The 11,306-nt window shown below is 49.5% G+C and overlaps 1 protein-coding gene across 1 annotated transcript; it reads left to right on the top strand.

Moving 5' to 3' along the window:
• Nucleotides 1-1,364: 1,364 nt before the first annotated feature.
• Nucleotides 1,365-9,429, top strand: C5ar1 (complement C5a receptor 1). Its single transcript, XM_026410469.2, has 2 exons — nt 1,365-1,394; nt 7,439-9,429. The coding sequence occupies exons 1-2, from the start codon at nt 1,392-1,394 to the stop codon at nt 8,489-8,491; spliced, it is 1,056 nt and encodes a 351-aa protein (XP_026266254.1). The 5' UTR covers nt 1,365-1,391; the 3' UTR covers nt 8,492-9,429.
• The last annotated feature ends 1,877 nt before the right edge of the window (nt 9,430-11,306 follow it).

The raw sequence follows: 11,306 nt of genomic DNA, 5'->3' as shown, positions 1-11,306 counted from the left end.
ACCCTGTAGAGGAGGAGGTGAAGAGGACACAGAGGCAGGATAGGAGAGAGGCGGTCACAGGCCAGGCACCTGTCAGGAGTTAGAAGAGGCCAGGAGCACTTCTCCCCGGAGACTGGAGTGAACATGGTCCTGATGGCAGTCTGGGGGTCAGGGGAGTGAACCCAGGAGCACTGTGCCACAGAGCCACATCCCAGACCTTTTTATTTTATTTTGAGACAGTTTTGCTAAGTTGCTCAGATTGGCCTCCAACTTGAGATCCGCCTGCCTCAGCCTCCTGAGTCCCTGGGATTACAGGTGTGCACCACTATACCTGGCCCTAGTGACATCTGGCCCTGCGAATTGTGGGAGGATAGATTTCTGTTGCTTTAAGCTACCTGTTTCATGGCAGTTTGTTATAGTCGCCACAGAAATGTAACATGGAGGCCCCCTGACACAAGCCCATCGTTAACTGAAAATCTCTCGAGTCCCAAATGCATTGAATCCACTCAACCTGCCGAACATCAGAGCTGAACAACACGGGACACCGGGGACAACGGAGAGAGTTGGTGGTGGCCCCTGTGATCGTGGGGCCTGTGAGAGCTGCGGGTGCCTGCCATCCCGAGAGTGTAGAACCATATGTCTCCAGTTTGGGAAGAGATCAGAGTCCAAACTTCAAATGAGTGTCACTTCCCCATTAGCTTAAAGTTGAAGAATCCTAAGCGGAGCCTCTGAAGTCAGGGATCGGTAAAAGAGGGTCCTTCCTGGGCTCTGGCATCTCTCGGGGAACCCAGAATAAAAGAGAAAAAGGGAGAAAGAAAGAAAGAGGGAGGGAGGGAGAGGAGGAGGGAGGGGAGGAGTGACGAGATGTGGAGCTCCTGCGGCTGCAGCTTGTGGGCTGCTGCACCCAACTTGGAAACCCTGGGGGGAAGATTCTCCAGCACAATGTACCCAAGTGCTGGGCCACCTCTACGTACCTGTGTGCCCTTTCTGGGCACACAGAACAAAGCACAAAGCAACCTGTGCGAGGGGGCGGGGGAGTCACAATCCCTGACTTCCAGGGGCCTTGTTAAGCCAACCCGACCCCAGAGCTTTTCCCCAGAAACTCGGGGTGAGGGGGCCATGGGGCATGGGGCATGGTCATTTCAGCTGGCTTTCTCTCTTCTTGGGGCCAGGAACTCCCTCAGTTTTCCAAGCCCCGGGCTCTCTCCCCTACTGGGGAGAAGGTGTGAGGGGTGAGTGGGTGTGTGCCCACGGAGGGAGCCCCAGGCAGGGTGCCCAGGCCAATAGGAGCCCCCGGGAGGAAGGACGGTCATTTCCTCCTTGCTAGCTGCTTGGTCCCTTGGGGCTTTAAAAACCGCAGCCCAGACGGGCAGGAGGGACCTCAGCCACCACAGCGCCCTGGAGCACAGGAGATGGTGAGTGGGCCCCTTGCTCTCCTCTTGCCACAACCTCCCCCTGTCCTCAAAGTCCCCTCTTCTCCCGCTCCCAGGCTCTCACGCTCTAGGAATGGGATGTGGCTAAGGAATAAGATGGTCATGGTAGGACGTGGGTAGCGGCCACTTCACAGATAAAAGTTTGCCCAGGGCAGGAAAACCTCAAGTTGGGTCTCATAAGATGGTTAAGAATTCCACAGAGCAGCCAGGTGTGGTGGCACAGCGCACGGGATCCCAGCTGCCTGGGAGGCTGAGGCAGGAGGATGGTGAGTTCAAAGCCAGCCTCGACAATTTAGGGAGGCCCTGTCTCTCCATGAACCAATAAAAAGGGCTGGGATGTGGCTCAGCGGTGGAGCACCTGCAGGGCATGAGGGAGGCCTGGGTTCAATCCCCAGCGAAGGGGGAAAAGGTTCCACAGGTGGAGAAATCCAGAAAAGGTCCGCTAGGCCAGGATCGCAGCAAGGTCAAGGTTGGCAGGCTGGAAAGAGCCGGTTTGGAAGAGTGGTCAAGATTCAGGCAGGTGTCGCAGGTGTCGCAGATGCTGTGAATCATAGAGATGGGAGAGCGGGCGCCCAGGCAGGACCAGCACCCAGGCTGCCCGACGGACGCTGTGAGTCTCAGGAGGAGCCCGTCCTCCAGCTGACCTGGGGTCCCCCTGCTCTACTTGCATCCGGGCACTGCGCCAGCAGCCCTGCAGCTGCCGGGACCCAGGCCTTGCCTCACCCTCGGGAGGAAACGGAAGGAAGGCTGCTGCTGGGGCAGGAAGGGGCTCCACGTTGCCTCACCTCATCCCACCCTTCGGGGCCACTTGAGCAGACAGGATCTCAGAACGCCACCAACCAGCGGCTGCTGTTCCCCTGGCCCCATACAATATGCCTCCCCTTCCTCCCCTTGCAAATAGCCATATGTTTTATACATTATTTCATATCTTGTTTTTTCATGAATAGTATCTGGTATTTATTTATTTATTTATTTATGGCACTGGGGATTGAACCTAGTGGTGCTTTATAGCTGAGGTATATCCCTTGTTCTTTTTATTTTATTTTTTTTTAATATGAGACAGGGTCTTGCTAAACTGCTGAGTCTCACGGATGGCTGTATTTGTGATCCTCCTGCCTCAGCCTCCTGAGTCGCTGGTATTACAAGCCCATGCCATCACATCCAGCTAACATATATTATTAACCAGCTTTAATCGAGTGCTAACTGCATGCCAGGGATCATGCTAAGCACTTTACATTCCACATTTCATTTTAACCTATAAAGAAGGTACCAGATTCCCAGCTGAGACCCCCTTTTTATCAGTCAAATAATATTCCAGCAGGAAATTTCATTCCCTATCAATGAAGATTTAGGTCATTTCCGGTATTTTTTTCTTTTTTGATATCAGGATTTGAACCCAGAGGTGCTTAACTGCTGAACCACATCCCCTGCCATATATCTTTATCTATATCTATATCTAACTATCTATCTATCTATCTATCTATCTATATCTGGGTTCAAATCCCTGGGCCTGCTGTCCTGCTTTCACAGGGGGACAGGCGGTAGGACTTTCCCTGTTGGAAGGACAGGGAAACCCAAGTGCAGTGAGGAAGGGGAAGGGGAGGAGAGGACCAGCCGCTGGTCCCAAGAGTCAGCTGCTCAGCTGTGGACAAGTCTCTTCTCTGTGATCCCCCGTTTTGTTTTTGTCCTTGCCTCTGCCATCAGCCTCCTGCAGGCCCCTAGCCTCACTGGCCTGAATCCCTGCCCCTGCTCCTCTCTGATCCTCCTGCCTCTGGCCTAACCTCCTCAGAGCGGCTAGAGGGATTGTTCTAACCCTAAACTCTAATGTAGTGCCCCAGCTCCGAGACCACGCATGGCTCCCCATTACCCCAGGATAAAATCCAAGTTCATTAACATGACATCTGGGCCTTTCCAACCTCGTCTTTTACCTTCTTTCATTTCCTGGTGGGTAGCACATGTCCTCCTTCTTGCCTTGGGTCCCTCTACCTAGAATGCAGTTCTTTCTTTGGTGTCCACTCAAAGAGAGGGTTCTAGAGTTTGACTCCAGGGAGTCACCTCCCGTCTCTGCTCTTGCTGACTGAGCAGTTAGAAAGCTTTCCCCTAACCTCTCTGAAGCTCACTTTTCTCACCTGTAAAGTGGGTTTTACAACAGCGAACAACAAGAGTTGTCATGTGGATTAAATGAGATGATACGTGAAAAGGGCTTAGGACAGAGGTTGCAATATTACTGCAGTTCTTTTAAGTACAGTGTCTTCTCCTTCTCCCTGTTCTCCTCTGAGAACTCACAGCTCCTTACTGCCAACCCTGTGGTCTAAGCCACCACGGTCCCCTGCCTCACCTGGGCCGTTCCACTCTCCTATTCTTCCCAGTGTCTGCTCTCAATCTCTTTCTCCATGCAACAGAGAAGAGCTCTTGTCAAAATGAGTGCATGAGCTCAGAAGCAATAACAGTACCCTGCCCTCTGTGTTGCTGCAATATAGATACTGGTTTGGGTTTTTTTTTTTTTTTTTTTTTTTTTTTGGTACTGGGGATTAACCTGGGGATGCTAACAACTGAGCATCCCCAGCCCTTTTCTGTATTTTATTTAGAGAAGGGTCTCACTGAGTTGCCTAGGGCCTTGCTAAATTGCTGAGGCTGGCTTTGAACTCACTATCCTCCTGCCTCAGCCTCCCGAGTTGCTGGGATTATAGGCATGCACCATGGTGCCCGGCTATAGATACTGTTTTACTGCTGGGGAGGGGCCCACGGCTGCTGCTCTACCACTGAGCTCCATCCCGGCCCTTAGACACTGTGATTAGGTAATTAACGGGCCAATGCCTGGGAAGCACCTCCACAGTGCCTGGCACTGTCCCCTGTGGTAGCCACTAGCCCCATGGGGCCATCTAAAGTTAATTAAAATGACATACAATTAAAAGTTTAATTCCCCAGAGAAGTGGCCACATTTCAAGTGCTCAGTGGCTACGTGTGCTCGGGCACTGCCATCTTGAGGCTCCCAGATGGCAGGCCGACCTCTGCAACCAGGGAGAGTTCTACTGGACAGCAGCAGTCTTTTTCCAAGCCCTACTCCAGCCTGGGCTCAGGGAGAGCCACGATTCTAATCGAAGCCCTTGACGCTCCCTCCCTGTAGACCGGAACCTCTTGAAGGGCAGAGGCCAGGTATGCCTGCTATGTCCCCTGGCCAGTGAATACAGTATGTCTGGTATGTCCTCTGGCCAGTGAATATTTACCTAAAGAAGGAATGTGCCCAGGATCTTTATCTTAGACTCCTTGAATTGTAGAATCATGGGTTCTGGGATACCCACTCCTTCAGCATCCACAGAAAATTGGTTCTGGGACTCCAGAGGTACCCAAGTCCAAGGATGCACAAGTCTTTTGTATTCAATGCCTCCATTTTTGTACATTTAACCTGTGCACATTCTTCCCTCTATGTTATTTATTTATATTAGAGATTGAACCGAGGGATGCTTAGCCACTAAACCACACCCCAACCCTTTTTGTTATTTTGAGACAGGGCCTCACTAAGTTGCTGAGGCTGGCTTTGAACTTTTGATCTTCCTGCCTTGGACTCCAAATCTGCTGGGATTACAGGTGTGCACTGCCTACCAGGCTCCTTATACTTTAAATCATTTCTAGATGACTTATGGTACCTATACCATCTAAATGCTGTGTACATAGTTGTTTAGGGAATAATGACAAGAAAAACGTCTGTAGTTTTCAGTACCGACATGATTATTTTTTTCAAATATTTTCTATCTGTGTTTGGTTGGATCCACGGGTGCAGAACCATGCCTGTGCATGTGAAAGGTCAAATGTATCTTGTATGATATTCAGGTTTTGGAATCAGCAATGCACTGCATAGTTCTATATCCAAGAACAAAAGTATATATAGTGAATAAGTGCCTTCTAATTTCTGTTCCCCCAGCCCCCTCCTTCCCCAGGGGTAAACACTGTGGCAAGTTTCCAGAGCTAGCCTGCGTACACATAAGTACACACACACATACACTAGCGCGTTTCCGGTTTTGTAGGCAATATGTTTTGCCCACTGAGCTTTATCTTGGAAATACTTTCACATCTTTACCTCAACAACTTCCTCATTCTTTTTGTGAGTTCTTTTGCCCAGATATGCCACCATTTATTTAACCAGTCCCCTCTTGCTGCCCAATTAACTCAGCCCATCCCCCCTTGCTGAGCACTTCAGTTATTTCCAAACTTTGTGAGGGATACTGCCATGACCAAAACTTTGTGAGCTGTTGGCATGGAGAAGATTCTGGAAATCAGAGTGTTCTGTCCTCATGAGGTCAGCAAAAAGAAAGGACAGAGTGACATCATGCAGGAAAGGAGTTTTGTCAGCTGAGGAGGGGATGATGGCGCAACTGGGGAGCCAGGATCGGGAAGCCTTACTTTCGGGGTCTGACTCATTCCGCAGCCAAGGTTTGCTGAGAGCTTGTGAAGTCAGCAGAAGCAGGGTTAGCTTCATGTGTCACATCCAAAGGGGACATGCAAAATGTCTGACAATCTGCTACTGTGCAGAAAGAACCTCCTGGGAGGGGGCGTGCGGGTGGGCTGCGCTGAGCCCTGCGGAACCCTGTGGAAACCTGGGCACGCCCCCCAGGAGGGGGCGTGTCTCACAGTAGCGAATTGGAAGCAGGGCGCCCTGTGTGCCTAGAGCAGGGGATATTTACCAAAGGAAATATTTTAAACATTTTAACTTTCTCTTTAGAAATATTTTCAAAGTTATAGAAAAATTACAAGAACAGTGCAAGAAGTCTCGTAATTTTTACCCGGATTTTCCAAACTTACCTACCCGTTATCTATCTCTGCATCCGTCACCCATTCCATCATCTATCTTCCATCCAATCTTTCCATCCGTCTTTCTATCTGTTCGTCATCCAACCATCCAGACATCCCTTCTCTCTTTCTCTCATCTGGTGTCTTTCTTATTTTTATTTTTTTTTCGAGTAAGGTGCAGGCATCCTGCCCTTTTATGCTGCAAAATTTCAGTGTCATTTCTCATGACGGAGGACATTCACCTCCATGAGCATGGCAGTAACTAATGTCAGAAATTCAATGTTTGGCCGGGAGCAGTGAGTACAACTGTAATCCCACTGGCTTTGGAGGCTGAGGCAGGAGGATCGCAAGTTCAAAACCAGCCTCAGCAACTAAGCGAGATCCTAAGCAACTTGGTGAGACCCTGTCTCAAAATAAATAAATAAATAAATAAATAAATAAATAAATAAATAAAATTTTAAAAAGGAGGTGGGGCTGGGGATGTGGTTCAGTGGTAAAGCACTTCTGGGTTAAATCTCCAGTACCAGTAAATAAATGAATAAAATATTGCATTAAAAGATGATTTATCTTGGGCTGGAGATGTGGCTCAGAGGTAAAGTATTTGCCTGGCATACACGAGGTCCTGGGTTTGATCCTCAGAACCACAAAATTAATAATAATGATAATAATGATAAGTAAAATATCATTTATCTTGATGACTGGATCTTTTGGGTACCCCCTAAATTTTGTGCCCACGGTAAGTGAGGCATTGCCAAACCACTCCCTTCTCCTGGAAGCCCCTCCAAGGGCATTGAACCACTGAACCAGCCATGGACCTCCGTGGACAGAAGCCAGGAAAAGGGATTATGGTGGTGACACGCGTGGGGAAAGCTATCCGATAACAACATCTGAGTATTTAGGGATATTAAAACTCTCTAACAAGCCGCTTGTCAGGAGCATTGACTGAGCAGGATGGCCAGTGGCTCTAGCTTAGCAGTCAGGGTTTAACTGGTTTCTGGGTCATGAGGAAATCCCGGTCCACAGGCTTCAGGGGGAGGTGGCAGGGGAGCAGGCCGACCATCAGGATGGAAGAATAAGTGGCACAGGTCCCAGCTCCCCCTCAGGCTTCAGATTCCCACTGCCCAAGAGGAGAGAGGCTGGGAGAGGTGGGAGGTCGGCAGAAACTCAGGACTCTGCCAACCCCCTCCCAACCCAGGTCTGCCAACTCAGACCCTCTCTGCCTCCCCAATTCCACACAGGCCTTCATGGATAACAGCACCTTTGATTACCCTTACGACTACGCGGGTGTCACCCTGGACCCCGACACACCTGTGGACAACACTTCCTATAAGCTGCCAGCTACGGACAAAATAGCTCTGTTCATCTTTTTCGTGGTCTTCCTAGTGGGTGTGCCGGGCAATGCCCTGGTGGTCTGGGTGACAGCATTCGAGGCCAAGCGAACCATCAACGCCATCTGGTTTCTGAACTTGGCAGTGGCTGACCTCCTCTCCTGCCTGGCACTGCCCGTCTTGTTTGCATCTGTCATAATGCAAAGCAACTGGCACTTCGGGGAGGCGGCCTGCCGGATCCTGCCGTCCCTCATCCTGCTCAACATGTACGCCAGCATCCTGCTCCTGGCCACCATCAGCGCAGATCGCTTCTTGCTGGTGTTCAATCCCATCTGGTGCCAGAACTTCCGCGGGGCGGGCTTGGCCTGGATCGCCTGCAGCGTGGCCTGGGGCTTGGCCCTGCTCCTGACCATTCCCTCCTTTCTGTACCGCACGGTGCGCGAGGAGCATTTCCCACACAAGATCATCTGTGGCGTGGACTACGGGAGCGACGGCCGGCGCAAGGAGAGGGCCGTGGCCATCGTGCGCCTGGTGGTGGGCTTTCTGTGGCCGCTCTTCACCCTCAATATCTGCTACGCCTTCCTCCTATTCCGCACGTGGAGACGCAAGGCCACGCGCTCCACCAAGACGCTCAAGGTGGTGGTGGCCGTGGTGACCAGCTTCTTCATCTTCTGGTTGCCCTACCAGGTGACAGGGATGATAATGGCTTTGTACCCCAGTTCCTCGGGGGTCTTCCTGCAGGTGCGCAAGCTGGACTCCCTGTGCGTCTCTGTCGCCTACCTTAACTGCTGTATCAACCCCATCATTTATGTGGTGGCGGGCAGGGGCTTCCAGGGCCGCCTGCGCAGGTCCCTCCCCAGCATTCTCCGCAACGCCTTGACCGAGGAATCCCAGGGCCGGGAGAGCAAGTCTTTCACGCGCTCCACCGTGGACACCCCGTCCCAGAAGACCCAAGTGGTGTAAGGGGTGGAGGCTTCCTCGGCCACTACAAACCCCAGGGTCCCCCTTCCTTGACAGCCATTATTTTTCTGCTTTTTTTTTTTTTTGAACCAGGGATTGAACCCAGGGACACTCTACCACTGAGCCCCACCTCCAGTCCTTTTTATTTTTTTATTTTGATACAGGATCTTGCTAAGTGGCTTAGGGCCTCCCTGAGTTGCTGAGGCTGGCCTGGAACTTGAGATCCTGGTGCCTCAGCCTCCTGAGCTGCTGGAAATTTGCGAGTTCACTTAAATAAAAGCTTTAAGTTAACCTGCTATATAATTGGAGCACTTTTAAAAAGTAGTAAGTGAAAAGATGTCTTGTGGTTATCTCCTGGAAGTGGGGTAATAGAAGAATGTGACTTTTTTGCTTTAAAACCTGCTGGATTTTTTTTTTTTTGTGGGGGGGGTGTTGGGCATGGAACCCAAGGCCTTGTGTATACTAGGCAGGTGTTCTCCACTGAGCCCCACCTCCAGCCCTACACTTTCTTTTTCTGTTGACTTCTGTTTTTTAGGTGTTGATGGACCTTTATTTTACTCATATATGCATATGTGGTGCTGAGATTCGAACCCAGTGCCTCACACATGCTAGGCAAGTGCCCCTGACCCACAACCCCAGCCCCTTCTGTGGACTTTTTATTGCAGATTCAATGTTATAAGAAATAGGAGGGAGGGAGCCTGTGGTTCTTCACATCAGAATGTCGAGCTTGACACAGCCAAGGGTCCAGGGACATCCCCATCACCACTGGGAACCCTTCAGTGGTCGTGCCCACCCACCTCCCCATCCCCAGCCTTGTCCTAACTCCAGACAACAGCCAGTCCACCCTCCATGCCTGCGATCTTGTCATTTCAAGAACCCTTTTCAATAGAATCCTACTCTGTCTAACCCTGCAAGCTTTTTGAAAGCAGCCTGCATGACTTGTGTGATCAAATAAAGAATGGATATGGCAATAGTGTGTGGGCTTGGATTAGCTAGAAAAGAAGTACAGGCAATGTGAGAAGTGTGATTGTGTAAAGCAGGGGCACATTAAAAAGTGATGCAATGGTCATTGTCATAGATGTGCCATGGTTTGGGTGGTTGGAATGTCCCCAAGGGTCTGTTGTGATTGAAGGCTTGATCTGCAGGGTGGTGCTCTTGGGAGCCTGGGGAATCCTTGGGAGGCGGGGCTCAGCGGGAGGCCCTTAGGTTCAGGGCGGGGTGTTGATCTTCTGAAGGAAGCTCTTGGAGACTCCTGGGTGGTTCTCATGGGAGGGTTGGCTCACGCAGTCCTGTTTCCTACGGGAGATATGAACACTTGCTCTGACTCAGGTTCCTGCCATGGCCAGTCTCCATCACCATTATTAAAATCCAGCCCTCGCCAGAACCCATGCAGGTCATGCCCTTGAACCTCCTAAATGGTGGCCTAAATAAATCTCCTTTTCAGCCTGGGCATGGTGGTGCACAACTGTAATCCAAGCAACTCAGGAGGCTGAGGCAGGAGGATCGCAAGTTTGAGGTCAGCCTCGGTAACTTAGTGGGACTCTTGTCTCAAAATAAAAAGCACAAAGGGCTGGGAATGTGGCTCATGGTACAGCACCCCTGGGTTCAATCGCCAGTGTCTCCCGCCTCCTCCCTCCCTCTCTCTCTCTCTCTCTCTCTCACACACACACACACACACACACACAAAGTAAAATAAATAAACTTCCTTTTCTCCATAGGTAGCCTGTTTCAGGTATTTCATTACGGTAATGACTAATACATATTTAATAATCTACTATAATTGTATGTCATATAAACAATGATATTGGTGATATATTTGTACTTTGTGAATAGTGTGTGTGTATCTATCTATCTATCTATCTATCTATTTATCTATCTATATGGATACCAATAAAGTATAGATACATAGGGCTGGGGATGTGGCTCAAGCGGTAGCGCGCTCGCCTGGCATGCGTGCGGCCCGGGTTCAATCCTCAGCACCACATACAAACAGAGATGTTGTGTCCTCTGAAAACTAAAAAATAAATATTAAAATTTTTTTCTCTCTCTCTTTAAAAAAAAAGTATAGATACATAAAAGATGAAATATAGATCACATAATATGTTAATGTGTATAATATATATAGGTGGTCTCCAACTTATAATGGTTTGGCTTATGATTTTTCATACTATCGTTCTGTTTTTCCACGTTCAGCACAATATTCAGTAAATTGCATGCTACATTCAACACTTTAGTGTTCACTAGGTTGTGTGTCAGATGATCGCCCAGTCTTAGGCCTATGCAGTGGTCTGAGTGCTCTTAGGTAGATTAGGCTGAGGCTAGGTGAGGTGTGTTAAATGCATTTCCAACTTAAGATATTTTTACCTTACATACAGATGGAACCTTATTGTAAGTACAGAGATCTGTATGTATTAATATATTTACAATACATTTATACTGTGTTACATATGAAACCTAACATGTAAAATGACAGCAATCTAAGCAATCATATATCTTACTTAATCCAACTCATCCAAAGTATTAGTGTTTCAACGTCATTGTAATCAATGTAAAAATATTATTGAAGGAGCCTCTTCCTCCCTCCTTCCCCTTCCTTCCGTTCTTCCTTTCTCTTTGCCTTTCTTTCCTTTGGTACTCAGTCTTTGAACCCGTCTGTGTACGTGGCACCCAGAGCCTGTCTGAATGGGCCTCACCCTTTTCAAGTGCTCAGTCGCCTTGCAGGGCTGGTGGCTGCTCCAGCAACGGGCACATGTGCGGAGTCCCCTCCCTCTCTGCCAGAGCTGGCTGAGCGCGGGCCTGATCCTGACAGACAGGGTAG

The sequence above is a fragment of the Urocitellus parryii genome, chromosome 15, assembly GCF_045843805.1.
Source record: "Urocitellus parryii isolate mUroPar1 chromosome 15, mUroPar1.hap1, whole genome shotgun sequence".
Taxonomy (NCBI): domain Eukaryota; kingdom Metazoa; phylum Chordata; class Mammalia; order Rodentia; family Sciuridae; genus Urocitellus; species Urocitellus parryii.
The sequence above is the reverse complement of the archived record's forward strand: the minus strand, read 5'-3'. Positions and strand labels throughout refer to the sequence as shown.